The 21,878-nt window shown below is 39.7% G+C and overlaps 1 protein-coding gene across 3 annotated transcripts in view; it reads right to left on the bottom strand.

Moving 5' to 3' along the window:
• Nucleotides 1-21,878, bottom strand: part of LOC150078166 (ankyrin repeat and SOCS box protein 13-like) — a 67,842-nt gene that overhangs the window by 23,599 nt on the left and 22,365 nt on the right. For all 3 annotated transcript variants that reach the window (XM_090384696.1, XM_090384695.1, XM_090384694.1), the window contains exon 3: nucleotides 6,700-6,850. In XM_090384696.1, coding sequence (XP_090240822.1) covers nucleotides 6,700-6,850 — 151 coding nt within the window. The remainder of the gene's footprint in view (nucleotides 1-6,699; nucleotides 6,851-21,878) is intronic.

The following is a 21,878-nucleotide window of genomic DNA, read 5'->3' as shown; positions in this document are numbered from 1 at the left end:
CTCTATGCCCCACAAACTTTTCTATTATTGACTGGAATTTGTGGGTTGTTCACTCACACACTAGCAAAACTTTTGGGATTTATTGGATGACTGTTTCCTACAGCAGCATGTTCAAGAGCAACCAGATGGAATAATACTCTTAATCTGATTATCAGAAGTGATTATTAATGCATTAAGAATCTAAAGATAAAGGAACCACTAGGTGGCAGTGATCACAGTGTATTGTGGGATTTACTTATAGATGTCAAGGGTAAAGGGAAAGGTTTTTGATTTCGTAAAGGTGACTACAATGGTCTCAGACAGTTTTTAAATTTTATACAGTGGGACAAACTGATGATGTTACCATCAGCCAATTCTAAATGGGATGCTGCTAGGCTTTTCATACCAACTAAGATACATTGTTCAAGTTTCAGGTCTAAACAGATTACAGATGAACAAATCAGACTCATAGCAGAGAAGAAAAATGCATGGGATGTATATAAATTATCAGGTGACATAGAAGACTATGATAGTTATTTATATGTTATTTTGGTTTTTTTAGGAGCATTAGCAACTAAGGCCATATTGCTCCGGGATATGCGGTGGTCATTCCTGACCTTTCCGCATCTTCCGTATTTGGTGGTGACGGGCTCGAACCCCGGTCTAATCAAGAAGCGTGTGCTACGCACTGCTGCTCCTTCCCACCTGGCTACGGAGGCGCCTACTATGATAGATATAAGCTAGTTTGTAATCAAGTCACAAAGGAATTCAGGCAAGCAAAGGAGATAGATTATAAAAATTCCTTGTCAGAGGATACAAAGAAAAACAGCAAAGACTTCTTAACTTATTTAAACTCTAGAAGGAAGAGGATGAATCAAATTGGTCCACTTGATATCAATGGTTTGAATGTTGATAATCCTGCTCAGGTTGCTGACAGACTGAATGAATATTTTTCATTTACATTCACACAATGAATTCTTTATGGAAGTGGAGGCCAGAAGTTTATCAATCTCTAACCAGGAGCTAAATAATTTTGTAATAAGTGAGAGGAAAGTGGAAGAGAAACTGCTGAAGTTAAACATAAGAAAGGGAAATGGGGTGGATGGATCTATCCAATTATATAAAGGGAGGCAGCAAAGGAAGTAAGCAAACCATTAGCCATAATTATGAGAGCATTCTTCGATTCAGGAGAAGAGGTGCCCAGCAGACTGGAGATGTCAGAATGTATCCCCAATTGACAAAGATGATCAAAGGGGGTGACACGAGTAATTACAGACCTGTTAGTTTAACTTCAGTTCCAGGGACAGTAATGGAGTCACTGGTTAAAGAAGTAATTCAGGATCATCCAGACAAGACTACAGTTATACTTCAGACACGGCAGGGGTTTGTTAAGGGGAAACCTGTCTGACCAATTTTATTGGCTACTACAATATGGTTACAAAGGAAGTGCAAGCAAAAAATAACTTGGATATTATATACTTGGATTTCAAGAAAGCTTTTGATACTGTTGCACATAAAAGACTGCTGTACAAATTGGAGCAGTGCAGTATTAAGGACAAGTTGCTGCTATGGATAAAGGGATGGTTGAAAACAGAGAGGTAATCAATGGACACTGCTCTTTGTGGACTAATGTTATTAATGGAGTACCTAGAGTTTAGTGTTGGGCCCATCGTTGTTCTCTATATTTATCAATGATACTGATGATGGCATATCAGGCTAATGTCCAAGTTTGCAGATGATACAAAGGTTGGTAGGATGGTTAATGACAATAATGACCGCATTATTCTACTACAACAGAAGCAATAAAAATCAGGCAAATGGCAAATTGAAGTTTAACATGGACAAATGCAAATTTTCTTCATGTGGGTAGCAATAACCCCAGATAATGTACCAACTTAGTGACACTACACTCTGGGTAGTGACAAATGAAAAAGACTTGCTGGTAAATGTGCAGTCAGATATGAAGTTCTCTGAGCAGTGCAGACAGTTGCCAGGACAGCTCATGGGGTTTTGTCAATGATATACTGTGATTTTGCTAGCAGAGATAACCATAATGGTATAATGATTATACCATTGTATGAGGCAGTGGTTGAGTCACATCTTCAGTACTACATACAGGTCTGCAGGCCTCATTTTAGGAAGGATGTAGGGTTGCTGGAACGAGTACAGAGAACGACAATGAGATTTGTGAGGGAAAGAAATGGGTGCTCCTACCAAGAAAGGGCTTAAGTTCTGCAAATTGCAGCATCTGGAGACTAGGCATCTGCAAGGTGATCTGTTTAAGACTTTGAATGGTTTGAGCAAGTTCAATGCTTGTGGGATTATTCTTCTTGTTCAGATTATGCACGAGGGGGAATAAATTCAATTTGAGGAAGGACAGTTGCAGAATAGATGAGCGACAGTTTGTCTTTAGCCTACAAGTGTTTTTGTTTTTTTTTTTTTTTTTTTTTGGCTGATGCTGTATGAGCTTGCTTTCTTGCATCATATGCTATTAGTCTATTAATGCTAATATGTATGAGATAAGGGCACACGTCTTTGATCTCGAGTCCAAACATAAAACATGACTTGAAACAAACATCATCTCTACAACTCAAGAAATTCTGTACTGAACGGCCCAGAAGAAAGGTGATGACCTCTTATTTTATTTTATTTCTTTTGGATGCTCAATGAGTAGTACTTGCTGTTTACCATGCGCATATATAGCCATAATTACAGGTCAGTATTATGCACAATTAATAGTAAAAAACTGCATGAAGTCATCACAGGATGAAGCAGCAAGGAAGTTGCATCTTAGTGATAACAGAAATCCTCAATAATCCCCAGGCTACTCCGAGTGCCCAAGCTAACCACAGTACACTGGCGACAGCACCTACAATGTGCACGCGAGCATAGAAACTGGACCTTGAGTGATTGGAAGAGTCGTCTGATCCAATGAATCACATTTCCTGTTGCACCATGTGGATGGCTGGGTACATGTGCATCGTTTATCTGGGAAAGTGATGGTGCCCGGATGCACCATGGGACGAAAACAAGCTGGTGGCCTCGGTGTCATGCTTTGGCCGACCGATGTTCTGCTGGGACACCCTGGGTCCAGTCAGAGCGATGTTCTGCTGGGCACTCTAACGTCTACCACCAACCTATACTTCATTGCTGACCAGGTACACCCTTTCATGGCAACAGTCTTCCCCTCTGGCGGTGCCGTCTTTCAGCAAGATAATGCATCATACCACACCGCCTGGATTGTTCGAGACTGGTTCGTGGAACATGAGGAAGACTTCCAGGTATTGCCCTAGCCTCCAAATTCCCCAGACATCAATCCCATCGCGCATCTGGGGTTTGTGTTGGAACAGCAACTTCAATCTGCGGCATTTCAACCACAGACCTTACAGGAGTTAAAAGGACCTGCTGGTTATGTGTTGGTACCAGATACCACAAGACACATTTAGAAATCTTGTAGCATCCATGCCTCGCCGGGTACGAGCTGTTTTGGCTCATCGGTGTATATGAGTATCCTTTTTTTTGGCAATGCTGATAAGGGAGGTTTGCTGAAAAAATTCACATCTTATTTTCTGGTCTCATCTACTGCTGAAAAGAGGTTTATCTACAAAAGTGATGAACTGCTGAGAGTATGGAGTTACAAGGTAGTTTCTAGAATCTGATAAACGAAGCATACAGGTCTCAGAAAATCTGATGGCAAAGGTAAAGAAAGCCAACACGAGAACCACAGGAAGCTTTTAGCAGTCAAACATATTTCCCGGTACCGCAGCTTCTCCCTGCATTCTTGGTAAACAGATGGTGCGTGTTATCGGTAGTGGCAGTAGAAGTTGATAACGATGTACTAGTTAGGTTTTTCTTATTACTAAAAACAGATTATCGGAGTTCATGAATGGATACCTGAAATTTACTTATGGATACACCCTACAGACTGCCTCAGTCTTAAGGTGTTTATCCCCCTTCTCGCTGTTTTAACCCAATAGGAAAACAACTTCTACTGCAACTACAACAGTCTGTAGAAGTTGTTTTCGTATAGAGTTAAAACAGCGGGAAGGGGATAAACACCCTAAGACTGAGGCAGTCTGAAGGGTGTACCCATAAGAAAATTTCGGGTACACACTCATGAACTCTGATAATCTGCTTTTAATAATAAGAAAAACTTAACCAATACATCTTTATCGAATGGGCTGAACTATCGTGCATGTGAACATGCTTGACAAGATAAAAAATGTACCATTTTCATGAATGAACGATCTTTGAATATTTATTTATTTTTCCTAATTATTTATCTTAATGTTAAAAGTTGTGCTAAAACCTGAGGGTCTTCTTCAGTAGCATATATATATATATATATATATAAACTGAAGAAAAATCCCTTGGAATGGGATCATTCCTGTAATGTGAACCTTTAATGGAAGATGCTATGCTATGATGTTTTCTCATGGTGATGGCGAGCAATTAATGTCAACCCCATTCATCTAACTTGCTTTACTATTATTTTGAACACTTCTGAGTAAGATCTTGTTGCGTACCCTCTAAGATTTGTTTTACTGGGGTGACAGGCCAGAAATAAATGAGTTTGTATCAAGTTCTGTTGTTTTAAGAATATAAACTTAGAAAAACAGTTTTTGAAACACAAAATATAGATGCATGAACATTCAAGGTATCCATCCACTACTAGGTCAGATGAACATTATATAGTTATTGAGCTAATTCACTAAAACATCTAACCATCCATGACCTGGAAAAACAACTGGGACACTCTACTGTGAAACCTGAATATATACACTGATTAAAAAACTGAAATTTGTCCCACATGTGCCATAAAAAAAAAAAAAAAAAAAAACATGCTACACAACTATCCTGATAACATTGTTTTATCGGGATTAGAATAAGGGAAGGAAAGAAATATGATAAAAGTTGCAATGTGTCATGGATGGCAGTAGGATAGCTGCACAAAAAAATCACCAGACAATGGCCAAGAAGAAGTTCAAAAAAGTTAAAAACAAACTTATGTGCATGTTTCAGCTATGGTCTCTCTTTTTTCTTTTGTTTTTACTCAGTATTTTTTCCCATCATTTTATGTTCAGCATACACCAATTATTCTTAACTTGGAAAAAAGGCAGAATCTTCATCCAACAACTGTCCATTAAGGTTAGCACTAAGCTTGAATTATCTTGAAATAATGTTATTTCTACATATACAGGCTGATTCAGGAGATAGTACATATTTTGGGTGGTTATAGTATCGCTTATTCTGGGTAAAAAAGTTCATATAAACATACGTCCAATTCTCAATGGATATGGAGATACAGCTCCCTGAATCAGATGTAAATAAGAAGCAGTTATAACCTGACACTGTTTGGTGTTAGAAGTGTTGTTAAGAATGCTGCACATCTTCACCACACATGCCGAATATGCCAATATGGTGTTTATCTACGGTTTTTGTGGTGGAAGTGCTCCTGCTGCTTGTAGAGAATACCATTGATGGTTTTCAAACCGGATTCAAGAGTGTTTACCAGTGTTTACACCAAACTGCATGAGACTGGTACAGTTCCCAGCACTCCTCATATTTCTTCTGAACATGCAAATGAAGAAAATGTGGATGAATAGAACGCATTCTTCAGTCGGTAGAGCATAGTCCTACTATTATCACACGAAGAATTTCTACATGTATTGGTGTTCCACAGACAAGAGTATGGCGAACATTATGTGAGCACGGCTTGTATCCATTTCACATATAGCGGATGCAACACCTTTAATCAGGAGACGATACCCAGTGATAGGAATTCTGTCAGTGGGTAAATGCTAATCGCCAATTAATTCCATTAATACTGTTCAGCAATGAAGCTACTTTAACCCATGACAGTATCAATAACACCCGTAACAATCACAGGTGGTCAGATGAAAATCCACATGCCGCTGCAGAAAAATTTTCAACACCACTTCTCTGTAAAGATGTGGTGTGGTAGCATCAACAATCAGTTGAATGGGCCTGTTGTGTTATAAAATTGTCTTACAGGGCCCATTTACCTAGAATTTCTACAAAACGAACTTTCATTACTATTGGAGGATGTTCCCTTGGCTACAAGGATTGGTACGTACTTTCAGCATGACAGAGCTCCTGCACATTACACCCGTCTGGTGATACAATATCTAAATCGAACTTTCCCTGAACAATGGATCGGCCGCCAGTAGTGACCCATCACCGACTTTGGTGACCCATTCATTGGTCACCAAAGTCTCCAGACCTCACAACGTTAGATTTTTGTTTGTGGGGATGGATGAAAAGTGCAGTATACAAAGAAAAGGTGAATACAAGAGACGAATTTCTTGCTCGCATTTTGGATACTGCTGCCCTCATTAAGGAATGCCAAGACGACCTCAGAAGAACAACACGTCATATTACCACAAGAGATGAAAAGTGTATTGAGGTTGGAGGTGGGATTTTCAAACATTCATTGTGAACTGTAAAAAATTTGTCATTATTTGTATTTTGTATCATTCAAAAAGTCAATAAATACAAACAATAAGTCATTTATTGTTCTTTAATACTTCTCATAATGGCTTTGTGCATACCAGTTTCAAACAGCTGTATCTCCATATCCATTGGGAATTGGGCACATGTTTATGTGAACTATTTTACCCAGAATAATCGATACTACAACCTCCCTATTTACTATTCCTCCTGAATCACTCTGTACACTGGTGTGTACTCAAAACTTACCTCTCATAGAAGCTTCATGAAGTGGTGTAGTTAGTACTAATGGTGGATTAACACGAGCACCTTGACTGAGTAGAAGCCGAACACATTCTGTACTGCCAGCAGCACAAGCATCACACAGCGGTGTGCTCCCATCAATGCTGTGTGCATCTACCTAAGTATAAAGAATAGAGAAGAATAAAACATTGTAAAAATTATCCTTTTACAAATACAGAAAATTAAGCCACCATGCAATTGCAACTTATGAGTTAACAAGGTTCTGACAGCCCCTCCCATCTGCATGACAGAATCTATATTGATATCTATTTTCAAACATTAATCAAAAAGGAAAAGTCACATTGATACCAAATTTTCCAGCATATTTGTCACTGGTCTTGTGGAAGCTTGCGAGATCAATTACAATTCAATAAACCATCAGTCTTCATCCTCACAGAAATTTATATATGCTGTACATAAATGAAAAGTATTTTCAGGCATTACTTGAGAAGGTTGTTGTTTTGTTTGGAAAATTTTTGGTGTAGCAGGCAGCAGCAGCAGCTTAGGTCCTATTGTGGCTAACAAATGATATTGGAGATATCTTCAACTCTTAATATCATTTGTGCCTATGTGTACAACAATATCATCTTTTGTGCCCTTAAATGATATTTGCTCTATATCATCTACTTTTGCCCATTGCAGACATGCCTTGGTCCTATTCCACCTTGCACAATCCTCCTACGGGAGCAATACATTCTGCCTTCAGAGATTAGTATTAGTAATGGCCACATGGTGCAAGGAAGCCAATGGCTTATGCTGCACCATCAAAATAAAAAGAATAATCATAATAATAAAATAAAAATAACAAAAAATACAGAAAATAAAATAATATGAATGAAAACAAATTAATAATAATAAGGAAATTTAAAATAATAATAATAAGAAAATTTAAAATAATAATAATATTAATAATAAAAATTAATAAGAGAAAAGGAAATGGACAACCTATGCATTTCCCTCCTCCCTTAAGTAATTATCCAGCTGACCTTTGAATTTCCCCAGACTGTCAGCCTCTACCACCCATGTAGGTAACTTACACATGAGCCAAAACATCATGACCACCTACCTAATGATGTTGGTCCTCCATGTGCAGTGAAAACAGCTCGTACCTGGCAAGGCATGGACGCTACAAGATTTCCAAATGTGTCTTGTGGTATCTGGTACCAATGCATAACCAGCAGATCCTTTAACTCCTGTAAGGTCTGTAGTTGAGATGCTGCAGATCTGAGTTGCCACAAATGCTTGATGGGATTGATGTCTGGGAAAATTGGAGGCCAGGGCAATACCTGGAAGTCTTCCTCATTTTCTGCAAACCAGTCTAACAATCCTGGCAGTGTGGCATGTCACATTATCCTGCTGAAAGACGGCACGGCCAGAGGGGAAGACTGTTGCCATGAAAGGGTGTACCTGGTCAGCAATGATGTTTAGGTAGGTGGTAGACATCAGAGTGCTTGGCACATGGATGACTGAACCCAGGGTATCCCAGCAGAACATCGCTCAAAGCATGACACCGGCTTGTTTTTGTCCCACAGTGCATCCAGGTGCCATCACTTCCCCAGGTAAATGATGCACACATACCTGGCAGTCCACATGGCGCAACAGAAAACGTGATTCCTCGGACCAGACTACCTTCTTCCAATCACTAAAGGTCCAGTTTCGATGCTCGCATGCATATTGTAGGTGCTATAGTGAATCATGGTTAGCAGGGGCACTCAGAATGGCCTGTGGCTATGCAGTCCTGTTTTCAACAGGGTTCGATGTACTGTGTGTTGTGATACATTACTCCCATCACCAGCTTTTCAACGGCAAGTTGCACCACAGTCGCCCTTCTGTTGCCATATATCATCTGGGAGAGCCCCTTCCTCACCTTGAGCATCGATGAGCCATGGTCGTCTAACACCTCGCTGGTAATTTGTGGGTGTTCCCTCCTCGGACCACTTTCGGTAGGTACTAACCCTGGCTCACCATGAGCATCCCACCAGTTGTGCCGTTTCGGATATATTCTGACCCAATCATCTGGCCATTACAATTTCGCCTTTGTCAAACTCACTTAAGTCCACTGCCTTTAACGGAGCTTAGTAGCAGGTATTTTTTATACAGTGTCCCGAACTGCGCATGCACCGCAGTTCACCTGCATTGCTTCGATTTGCATAACGACTCTCTGATCATAATGTTTGGCTCATCAATGTATTCCAGTAATTTATAACTCACTAGGTAAAATAAAACTTCCTGCAACCAGTCTAAACAACTCTCCCCTGTAACTTGAATTTGCCCCAGTTGTTCTAGATTCATTTAATAACCCGGAAAATTTCATCCTTATTCATTATGCTTATGCCTCTCAGAGCCTTAAACACCTCAATCAAGTCTCCTCTAAGGTGCCTAGTTTCCAAGCTCTGCAACCCACATTCTTTGAAGTCTTTCCTCAATATGGATGCCCTTTTGCTGATCTCACCAGGTGAGTTACCTGTCTTTGGACCATTTCCGGAAGAACAAATGTCTTTCTTCAGGTGCAGCCTCCATACTTGAACACAGTATTCCAAGTGTGGTCTAACAATAGCCTTATATAATGGGATTATGATGTCCTTATCTCTACTAGCAATTTTTCGATAAATCATTGATAGGACACCGTGGGCCCTCCTTGCAACCAGTCTACAATGCTCTGAGAACTTCATATCTAACCGTATTATAATACCCAAGTCCCAACCGTGGGCCCTCCTTGCAACCAGTCTACAATGCTCTGAGAACTTCATATCTAACCGTATTATAATACCCAAGTCCCTTTCCTCCACTACTGGCTTTAGTTCAATTGCAAGTGCATAAGTTATTTTAGGGTTACTGTTCCTCAGGTGCAATACCTTACACTATGCTGGATTAAAGGATTATTGTTTTTCTAAAACTTTTGATTTAAATTTAGTAGTATAACATTATTTTGCGATTTTTTGATTAATTTGGTGTATTTATTCTTTACTCGGCCTTGTAAAAGTATCGGTAAGGGTTTCCACGTGTTCGTAACTACCGTTACCGTTAGTAACTTTCCCGCCATTGTGATACCGTAGGTTATATACCGTACTAGATAGCGTTAGTTGAACTTCATTAGCAGTTAAATTGTACGTTTAAATAAATACATATAACGACTTAGATTACAAACGTAATATAATTAATAACATAACATAATTAATTAATAAATTAATAGAATCATGACTCAGACCAAAGCAGCAAAGCAAAAGGCTCAAGCTAATGGAAGCGCTGTGGCTCAGAGCAGAACTGAGGGGGGCAGTTGCCCTCTGACTCACAGCCTTATAAAATGCACTGTTTGCTTGATGTTTGCAGAGCAATCGGGTACGGGACATGATACTGCCAAGGGGGATGTCTTTGTGTGTGCGCGATGCAAGGAGTGTATCGATATCAGGCAACAACTCGGCGTTCTTGTGGGCCTATATGAGAGCTTGAAGGACAAGGTGGATGCCCTCGAAGAAACTAAATTGAGGGGCCCATCAAGCTCTCAGCTGCCCACATCAACGCCAGAGCTTGCACTTGGGCATCGCGTGACACAGAGACAACCCCTAAGGCAGAATGCGCTGGTCCCGAAGGAACTAGTAGTTGTTGGTGACTCTATTGTCAGGGAAACGGGGAACATGCTTTGTAAAAAAGATAGGTGGAACAGGACCAGGGTATGTCTGCCAGGGGCAAAGGTTGATGACGTTGTAGAGCGAATATCATCTTTTAAGGGCACAAAAGGTGATATAGTTGTACACGTTGGCACTAATAATATTAAGAGTAGGAGACCGGCAGAATTACTTAACAAGTACAGGTCACTGTTGAACAAAAGCCGAGAATTAGGGTTGAATTTGAAAGTGTCTGCAATTCTGCCCAGACACGATAGGAGGGAGTATATGATGAGAGCCTTGTCGATCAATTCGGCCCTGGAAAGATTATGCAAGGCTCAAGAGGTAGAATTTTTTTCAGCCTGGACTGTACTTGTTAACAGGAGAGATTGCTTCTACAGGGATGGGATACACTTAAATAGAAAGGGTGCAAGAATATTTGCTGATGCTATCGAGGCAGTGTTAGGTGGGTCGGAAAACTGCTAGCTTGGGGGGAGACAAAGACCAATAGATTGACAGTAGCCACTGGCAGAGGTGAAAGAGATTCTTGCACTGCTTCTATTAGAATGAGCAGAAGCCTGAAAAACAAGATGCATGGTATTTCAGAGACTGCTGGGAGCCATTGCGGTACAAGTAAACACATGGGTTGTGTTAGGGTAGCTAAGAATAGAAACAGGTGCAGGTATACTTGCGTGTACACCAATGCTAGGAGTTTAGTAAATAAATTTGATGAATTTGAGGTATTGCTCAAAACATTGAAGGCAGATATTGTTGGGATATCAGAGACGTGGTGTCACACAGATATAAGGGATGCAGAACTGCAATTTGGGGAGTACAACGTCTACAGAAAGGATAGACAGGATAGGAAGGGAGGAGGGGTTATGTTATTAGTTAAGAAACACATAAAAACCAAGGAAGTGAAGCCAGTCGACATCGCTGGACAGTGCAGTGTGGAGTCAGTTTGGTGTGACATAAACATTGGGAGATCAAAATTGAGAGTAGGAGTGTGCTATAGGCCTAATGACTCTGATGAGTATAATAAGGAACTGTACAGGGAAATAGAGTGGGCCAGTAAATCAGAGTGTCTTATAATGGGAGATTTTAATTTCCCAGATATTGACTGGAATTTGGGGGCTGGTTACTCACACACTAGCAGGACTTTTGTGGATTTATTGGATGATTGTTTTCTACATCAGCATGTTCGGGAGGCAACTAGAGGGAGTAATACTCTTGATTTGATTATCAGCAGTGATTCTTCATGCATTAAGAATCTGCAGATAAATGAACCACTAGGTGGCAGTGATCACAGTGTGCTGAAGTGGGATTTACTCAAAGAGGTAACTACCATTAGGGGTAAAGGGAAGGGTTATTGCTTCCGTAAAGGCGACTACGATGGACTGAGACAGTATTTAAATTCTATACAGTGGGACCAACTGATGATGTTACCAACAGCAAATTCAAAATGGGAAGCATTCAAAGAACTTATCTTGGAAGCTACTAGGCTTTACATACCAACTAAGAAATATTGTTCAAGGTTTAGGCCAAAATGGATATCAGATGAACTAATGAGGCATATGGCAGAGAAGAAAAATGCATGGGATACATACAAATTAACACATGACACAGAAGCCTATGATAGATACAAGTTGACATGCAACCAAGTTACAAAGGAGGTTAGGCAGGCGAAGGCAGATTACGAGAAATCCTTGGCAAGGGATGCAAAGAAAAACAGCAAAGAGTTCTTTACTTATGTAAACTCTAGAAGGAAAGGGATGAATCAGATTGGTCCACTTGATATTCATGGGTCAAGTGTTGATGATCCTGCTCAGGTGGCTAACAAACTAAATGAATATTTTGCATCGACATTCACACATGAGGAGTTATTCAGCGAGGGGAATGCCAGAGGTGTATTCAACTCTAGCAGTAAGTTACAGAATCTTGAAATAACTGGGAGTAAAGTGGAGGAGAAACTGTTGAAGATAAACACAAGAAAGGCACCCGGGGTGGATGGGATCTATCCAGTTATATTAAAGGAGGCAGCAAAGGAAGTAAGCAAACCCTTAGCCATAATTATGAGAGCTTCCTTGGACTCAGGGGAGGTACCCATAGACTGGAAATGTGCAAATGTGACCCCAATTCACAAAGGAGGACCAAAGGCTGACACAAGTAATTATAGACCTGTGAGCTTAACTTCTGTTCCAGGAAAATTAATGGAGGCACTGGTTAAAGAAGCACTGCAGGATCATTTAGACAAGACTTCAGTTATAACTCAGACACAGCATGGTTTTGTTAAGGGGAAGTCTTGCCTGACCAACTTGATTGGATACTATGATGCAGTCACAAAATAACTGGATGCAGGGAATAACTTTGATATTATATACTTGGATCTTAGAAAGGCTTTTGATACTGTTGCACATGGAAGACTGCTACACAAATTGGAGCAGTGTGACATTGGAGGCAAATTGCTGCTATGGATAAAGGGGTGGTTGAGGGGGAGAAGACAGAGAGTGGTAATCAATGGACACTGCTCATCGTGGACTGATGTTATTAGTGGAGTCCCTCAGGGCTCAGTGTTGGGTCCATTATTGTTTTCTGTATTTATAAATGATATTGATGATGGTATATCGGGCTTAATGTCCAAGTTTGCAGACGATACAAAGGTTGGCAGGGTTGTCAAGGACACTACTGACACTATGCTGCTGCAACAGGATCTGGAAAGGTTGAGCAGATGGGCTGAGAGGTGGCAAATGAAGTTTAACATTGATAAATGTAAAGTACTACACATGGGAAACAGCAACCCCAGAGCAACGTATCAACTCTGTGGTACTACACTGACAGTGGTAGAGAATGAAAGGGACTTGGGGGTGGTTGTGCAGGCAGATATGAAGTTCTCTGAGCAGTGCAGACGGGCTGCAAGAGTAGCTCATGGAGTATTGTCAATGATATACAGGAATTTTTCCAGCAGGGATAAGGAGGTGATTATTCCATTGTATAAGGCGATGGTCAGGCCACACCTAGAGTACTGTATACAGGTCTGGAGACCTCATTTCAAGAAGGATGTAGAGCTGCTGGAACGAGTACAGAGAAGGGCAACAAGATTAGTGAATGGAACAAAGGGGTGCTCTTACGAAGAAAGGCTTAAGTTTTGCAAATTACAGTGTCTGGAGACTAGGCACCAGCGAGGTGATCTGATAGAGGTGTATAAAGCCTTGAATGGTTTAAGCATGCTCAATGCTGATGGGATTCTTCCTCTTGCTCAGAATAATCACCTCAGAGGGCATAAATTCAAATTGAGGAAAGACAGATGTAGGATAGACGTGCGGAAATTTGCCTTTAGCCAGCGGGTGGTTGGTTGGTGGAACAGACTTCCATCCCTTGTGGTGGAGGTTGATAGCCTAAATAAGTTTAAGGTTCAGCTGGACAGGTATTTTGAGCGAACAGAGGGGTGAAGTGGAAGTGGGTTTTTTTTTTTTTTTGGCTGATGCTGCATAAGCTTGCTTTCTTGCATCAAATGCCTCTACTAATGCTAATGCTAAAGCATAGCTGCCATTTTTCTGACCATCTCTGAAGTCTATCTAGGTTATTCTGAAGAAGTTCTGCTTGGCGGCAATAATTAACTACTCTACCAATCTTTACATCATCTGCAAATTTAGACATCACATCGTCTATCCCTTCATCAATGTCATTTATGAAAATCAAAAACAACAATGGTCCTAATACTGATCCTTGGGGAATTCCACTTCTTACATCAACCCAATCTTAGGAATAACCATTTATCACAACACTCTGCCTCATGCCCTGAGCCACTCTGCTATCAATCTAAGGATTTTCACTGTGATTCCAACCTGTTCCAGCTTATAAAATAACCACATATGTGGGACTAAATCAAATGTTTTGTTGAAATCCAAATAAACAACATCAAAATTATTTCCTAAGTCCAGCTCTTGAGTGACACTGTCAAAATAGCTAACCAGATTAGTTAAACATGATTTTCCCTTTACAAAACCATGCTGAGTATCCTTCAGAATTCCACCCTTGTTCATAGTCTCCATGATTTTTCCTACTACTGAAGTTAGACTAACCCGCTGGTAATTTCCCACTTCACTCTTAGAACCACCCTTATGTATTGAAGATACATTGGCACTTTTCCAATCCAACGGAATCACTTCCGAGTCCAATGATGCTCTCATAATTAGCCTAAATGGTTCAATGTACTCACTTGCCAGTTCCCTTAAGATTACAGGATAAATGCTATCAACCCCTGGAGTCTTACTGGCCTGTAGGTTCGAAAGATTTTTCGAACCTACAGGCCAGTAACCGATTCAAATAAAGATGTGAAAACGATTTCGAACCGATTTAAATAAAGATGTGAAATTTCAACATCATTAATTACATTTTTTCAACTTCACTAACAGAATTTCTCATTGACATGTAAATATTGATGCAAAGTAACTGTTGAGTTCATCTGCAACTTCAGCTGGGGTATCTAATACTATCCCACATCCATTACATAAGGGTCCGATCTAGTTTGTCCTTCTCTTCTTTGCATTTATATATGTGAAGAATTGCTCATCCCTCTCTTTGCTAGCGATTTCTCATAATCTGTCTTTGCCAGCATAACCTTTTAGCATTAGTACAGGCATGCAGTGCAAGAAAGCAAGCTTATGTAGCATCAGCAAAAAAAAACTTCCCATTTCACCCCTCCATTTGTTCCAAATGCCTGTCCAGCTTAGCCTTAAATTTATTTAGGCTACCAACTTCCACAACAAAAGATGGAAGTCTGTTCCACCAATCAAAAAAACTACCTGCTGGATAAGGGCAAATTTCGGCACATCTATTCTACAACTGTCTTTCCTCAATTTAAATCTGTCCCCCCCCCCCAAAGTTTCTCCATCTGAGCAAGAGGAAGAATCCCATCAGCATTCAGCTTGCTCAAGCCATTCATGGCCTTATACACCTCAATCAGATCACCTCACAGGTGCCTAGTCACCAGACACTGCAATTTGCAGAACTTAAGCCTTTCTTGGTAAGGGCACCCCTTTGTTCCCCTCACCGATCTTGTTGCCCTTCTTTGTACTCTAGCAACTCTACATCCTTCCTAAAATGAGGCCTCCAGACCTGTACACAGTACTCTAGGTGTAGCCTGACCATTGCCTTGTATAATGGGATAATCACCTCCCTGTCCCTTCTACCAAAATTCCTATATATCACTGACAAGACTCCATGACCTGTCCTGACAGTCCCGTCTACACTGCTCAGTGAACTCCATATTTGACTGCACAATTACCCCCAGGTCTTTTTCACTTTCCTGAGTGTAGTACCACACAGTTGGTACATTTCTCTTCAATTATTGCTACCCATATGCATTTGTCAATGTTAAAGTTCAGTTGCCACTTCTCAGCCCATTTTTCCAACTAATCTAGATCCAGTTGGAATAGCATACTGTTCATTAACAACCCTGCCAACCTTTGCATCATCTGCAAACTTGGACATTAAACCTGATATACCTTCATCAATATCATTGATATATATAGAAAACAACAATGGGCCCAACACCGAACCCTGGAGAACTCCACTAATAACATTTGTCCACGAAGAGCAGTGTCCACTGATTACCACTCTCTGTCTTCTCCCACTCAACCATCCCTTTATCCATTGTAGCAACTTACCCTTAATGCCATATCTCTCCAATTTGTATAGCAGTCTTCCATGTGCAACAGTATCAAAAGCTTTCCTGAAATCCAAGTATATGATATCAAAATTATTTTTGGCATTTGGTTCCTTTGTGACCACATCATATTATCCAATCAAATTGGTCAGACAAGACCCCCTCCCCTTTAACAAACCCATGCTGTGTCTTAACTATTACTGCAGTCTTGTCTAGATGATCCTGCAATGCTTCTTTAACCAGTGATTCCATTATTTTCCCCAGAACACAAGATAAACTAACAGGTCTATAGTTACTTGTGTCACCTTTTGAACCCCCTTTGTGAATTGGTGATACTTTTGCACACCTCCAGTCCATGGGGTCCTCCCCTGTGTCCAAAGAAGCTCTCATAATTATGGCTAAGGGTTTGCTTACTTCCTTTGCTGCCTCCTTTAATATAACTGGAGAGATCCCATCCACCCCAGGTGCCTTTTTTATGTTTAACTTCAACAATTTCTCCTCCACTTTGCTCTGTTATTACAAAATCACTTAGCTCCCTGTTAGAGATTGATAAACTTTTGGCACTCCCCTCATTGAATAACTCCTCATGTGTGAATGTAGATGCATAATACTCATTCAGTTTATCAGCTACCTGAGCATGATCATCAATAGTGAACACATCTATGTTAAGTGGTCCAATCTGATTCATCCCTTTCCTTCTAGAGTTTACATAAGAAATCTTTGCTGTTTTTCTTTGCATTCTTTGCCAAGGATTTATTGTAATCTGCCCTCACCTGCCTAACCTATTTTGTGACTTTACAGACTAGTTTATATCTGCCATAGGCTTCTATGTCACCTGATACTTTATATGCATCCCATATATTTTTCTTCTCTGCCACGAGCCTCATTAGTTTATCTGACATCCATTTAGGCCTAAACCTTGAATAGCATTTCATCATAGTTGGAATGAAAAGTCTTGCAGCTTCCAAAATTATGTCACTGAAGGATTCCCATTTAGAATTCAATGTTGGTAATACCATCAGTTGATCCCACTATACAGAATTTAAAAATTGTCTGAGACCCCTGTACAGGCGACCCTCACTTAACACTGATAATTCATTTCAGAAAAACAGAGAGCTAAGTGAATCCACGCTAAGCAAGCGCCACATTACCATAAGGTAACATATGTATTTGTGAGTTGCGGTCGGTGCCATAGGATATTTCGTAATCAATAATAAATGTGTAGTAAAAAGATGCTTAAATGTCGGTCAAAATATTTAATATTCAAATATTTGTACATATAAAATATTCTGCATTACATATGTGTATAATTATATGGTAACTACTTACATATCAAAATTAAACTTAAAATTACAATTGAAATCATGAATTTAATTGATCTAAATTGATTTAAATTAATTGATGAATTTAATCATGAAAAATGTGTCGATTTTGGGTTGTACTTTGGCAAACTAAAAGGAGTTTTAATTTAAAATCCCTTGAAGTGTTACCATCCAACAATAAAGTCAACTGATCCTTCGCCGCTTTGAAACCTGGCATGTTTTTTTCTTCTTTCAATGTGAAACTTCTTTTAGGCATTTTTTTCCCAAAAAAGTCCTGCTTCATCTTTGTTAAAAACTTGAAGTATAACACATAATACCACACTTCAATAATTTTAACATGTTCTTTTTTGAAAGTTTAGGCTCCTTGATCTGCACTTGCGGCTTCTCCCTGCATTTTAAATCTATTCAACCAGCCCTTACTAGTTTTAAATGGTTCCACATTTTTTTTTCAGGTAAGCTTTCTTCAGATCATCATATAGGTTAATCTCTTTTTTTTATATATATATTTAACTTAACTGAATTCTGCATTGGATATTATCTTCAAAAAATTAGTTAATCTCTCTATTTCAATCCTAATAGCCAGCCTAGCCCTAGTTGCTTGCAGTGAAACAGCTGTCTTTCCCGCTACTAAAATTAATTCTTTATTTTTTATAATTGTTTTTACAGTTAAGCATGTCAGACCTAAATTATGGCACACATCCACTTGCCATTGACCGGAATCGCTTTGCTTCAAAACGACTAATTTAATTTTCAAATTCAGTCTTTTTCTTACATTTGTAGTCTTCATACTGCGTCCAGACGTTGCTTTTTCATTCTTATCCACCATTATTAACTTTTCGAAAATGTAACTGCGTTGGTTGCATTAATTATGATTCAATGTTCAAGTAAACTGTCTGTTACGCATGACGTCTAATACTGTACTGAGTGATGACTAGACTTCGGATAAATGCATATAACGCAAATATTACAAGCAGTATACTTGATCATTTTTTAAAATGTTGATCTCAGAACTACATAACAAGTCACTGTACTGCAATTAAATTAGAGTGGAGAAAATTTCACTGAGCGTGGGAAAATTTTTCAAGTCAGCATGGGAAACGTTTTAATGATGTTTTGCTACTCATTTTAAAGCTATCAACTCCATCAGATAAAACGTTTTCATTAAATATGCCAAATATGCAATCTATACGCTGGTAAAAGAGCATTATAGCGATTTGTGACAGCGGTATAGTTAGATACGGGTTATAATATAAGAACAGCGTTATAGCAAATCAGTGTAAAGCGAACCAAATATGTTATAATGAGGGTCTGCTGTAGTTACCTTTACGAAAGCAATAGCCCTTCCCTTTAGCCTTGATGGTAGTTACATCTTTAAGTAATTCCCACATGAGTACGTAGTAATCACTGTCACCCAGTGGTTCTTTTATCTGCAAATTCTTAATGCATGAATAATCACTGCTGATAATCAGATCAAGAGTATTCCACCCTCTAGTTGCCTCTCAAACATGTTGCTATAGAAAACAGTCATTCAATAAATCCACAAAAGTCTTGCTAGTGTGCGAGTGACCAACCCACAAGTTCCAGTCGATATCTGGAAAGTTAAAATCCCCCATTATAAGACATTCTGATTTACTGGTCCACTCTATTTCTCTGCACAACTGCTCATTATACTCATCAGATTCATTAGGCCTACAACACACACCTACTCTCATTTTTCCTTTCCCAGTGGGCGCCTCCGTAGCCAGGTGGGAAGGAGCAGCAGTGCGTAGCACACGCTTCTTGATTAGACTGGGGTTCGAGCCCGTCACCACCAAATACGGAGGACACGGAAAGGTCAGGAAATGACCACCACATATCCTGGAGCAATATGGCCTTAGTTGCTAATGCTCCTAAAAACCAAATAACAACAACAACATCCTTTCCCAGTGCTTATGTCACAGCAAATGGACTCAACATTGCATTGTCCACCAAAATCAATTGGATGCACTTCCTCTGATTTTGTGTTTCTTAACTAACAGCATAACCCCTCCTCCCTTCCTGTCTTCTCTATCCTTTCTGTACGCATTGTACTCCAAAATTCCAATTCTGCACTGCTTATGTCTGTGTGACACCACATCTCTGATATCTCAACAATATCTGCCTTTGATGTCTTGACTAGCACTTCAAGCTCATCAAATTTATTAACTATACTCCTAGCATTAGTGTACATGGAAGTATACGTACACCTGTTTCTACTCTTAGTTACCCTAGCACAGCCCATGTATTTATTTGTTCAACTATGACTCCCAGCAGTCCTGGAAATCCCCACTGCCTTGTTTTCCAGGCTGCTGCTCAATTGCATTTCAATAGAATCAGTGCAAGAATCACTTTCACCTCTGCCAGCGGCTACTGTTAATCTATAAGTCTGTGTATCTCCCAAGCTAGCAGTTTTCCGACTCACCTAACTCTCCCTCAATAGCATCAGCAAATATTCTTGCACCCTTTCTATTTAAGTGTATCCCATCCCTGTAGAAGCAGTCTCTCCTGTTAAAAGTGGTTAACAGTAGAGTTTTCAGTGGCATTATTACAGATCAATTTGTAGCTGTTATAGGCTTCAGTATGTTTTATTGCTCTGTAACTTTTTCATGCCATCTTTTTCTGCTCAAGTAATTTGGCAACTTCATTATTAATCCAACTTGGAATCCTCCTTGTGGAGTATTTTTTTGATGGTATATAAGCATTCAGGCTTCTGTGATTAATGTTTTAAAGGTATACCATAATTCAATTGTATTTGCTCTCTGTGAGATATCCACCCAGTTAATAGAGGCCATGTAGCACCTTAAGGCATTGTAATTTCCTTTCCTGAAATTATAACCATTCCTTTGCCTTTAACTACTGCTACCTCTCTCATCATCATCCACCGTAGAATTCTGTGATCATTTACTGCTACTAGTTCCTGTACTGTCAGCCCTGTTTGTGTTGTTGTTATTATTATTTGGTTTTTAGGAGCATTAGCAACTAAGGCCATATTGCTCCAGTATATGCAGTGGTCATTCCCTGACCTTTCCGCATCCTCCGTATTTGGTGGTCACGGGCTTGAACCCTGGTCTAATCAAGAAGTGTGTGCTACGCACTGCTGCTCCTGCCCACCTGGCTATGGAGGCGTCAACTGTCAGCCCTATTATGCCATCTGGTTCATGGGTGATAATGAGGTCTAGAGTATTCTTTTCTCTAGTACTTTCCCTGACATGTTGATACACATAACTATCATCTAGTTCATTTAAAAATTTTGTCCCCCATGTGGAGTTTCCTTTCCATTTGCTCCAAACAATTAGAGGCAAATTGAAATCACCCATAATAAGAAATTTGCGCTTACTTGCCCATTCCATTTGCATGTAGAGGCTCTCATCATAATCTTCACAATCACCTGGCCTGTAGATTATTCCCACTCTCATTATACCTTTGCTTCCAACTATTTCACACCATACAGATTCTATACCAGCATGCGAAAAGTCCAAATCCAGGAAAACTTTCATCGCGCTCAGGCTACTTTTTATAAGAAGCATGACCCCACCACACCTTCTACCTTCCCTATCCTTCCTAAATACATTATACATACCATACTGAAACTCATCATCCCTTATCTCCAGGTGGCACCACATTTCTGTAAGCCCTATTATGTCAGTGTTATTTGTCCTAAGCAGCAGTTCGAATTTACTCATTTTATTGACGACACTTCTGACATTACTGTATAAACAATTAAGACTTAGTGTTCTTGTATAGTAACAACCCTGACACACCCCTTCAAGTTATTTAAGCTGGCTTCCCTGGCATTTGCTACCCGCTCATTTGAAACGCTTTTGCCCTCAGAGCATCTTGCTACTATGTTCTCTTGCAGTAACAAACAAATACTCTTGAGGTATGTGCAAGGGTTAATTTGACCAATACTATCAGATAAACACATATCTATATTACCCTTCTCTCCCCTCAAACTAGCAGTTTCCTTGAACCTTTAAGGTATCTTCAATAATACTGGCAAAAACTTTTGCACCATCTTTGTTTAAATGTATCCCGTTTCTACAAAAAAGATTCCTTCTAACTACAAGTGCAGGCCAAGCTGATAGAAATTTCCCCCCAAAAGCCTTGCAGTCCTTCAAGACTTGAGTTAATCCACTCGGCTTTCAGCATATAATCCCTCCTATCGTGCCTGGGCAGTTTTGCAGACACAGACATTGTGACCTAACTTGCGGCATTTTATAGAATGGTCCTATATTTGTCTAACAAATCATCAGATCAATTATGCTTAATGTTGTTAGTCCCCACATGAATAATAATATTCTCTTTTCCCCCCCCTTAAAATCTGACAGTCAGTTAGTGACATCATTAATACAGGCAGTTCTTACTTTACAAGTTCCTGACTTTACGAGTTTTTATTCCCAAGTATCAAGTATCAACAAAATCGAAAATATGAACATTAATTGCAAAAAATGAATGTTAAACATTCATAAATACTGCATTCCAAACCACGTGCGTAGCTATACAATACAGTTTACCCCACTTTACGATATTAAT

The sequence above is a fragment of the Mastigoproctus giganteus genome, chromosome 11 (genome assembly GCF_048544385.1).
Source record: "Mastigoproctus giganteus isolate SK-2022 chromosome 11, ASM4854438v1, whole genome shotgun sequence".
NCBI classification, from domain to species: Eukaryota; Metazoa; Arthropoda; class Arachnida; order Uropygi; family Thelyphonidae; genus Mastigoproctus; species Mastigoproctus giganteus.
The sequence above is the reverse complement of the archived record's forward strand: the minus strand, read 5'-3'. Positions and strand labels throughout refer to the sequence as shown.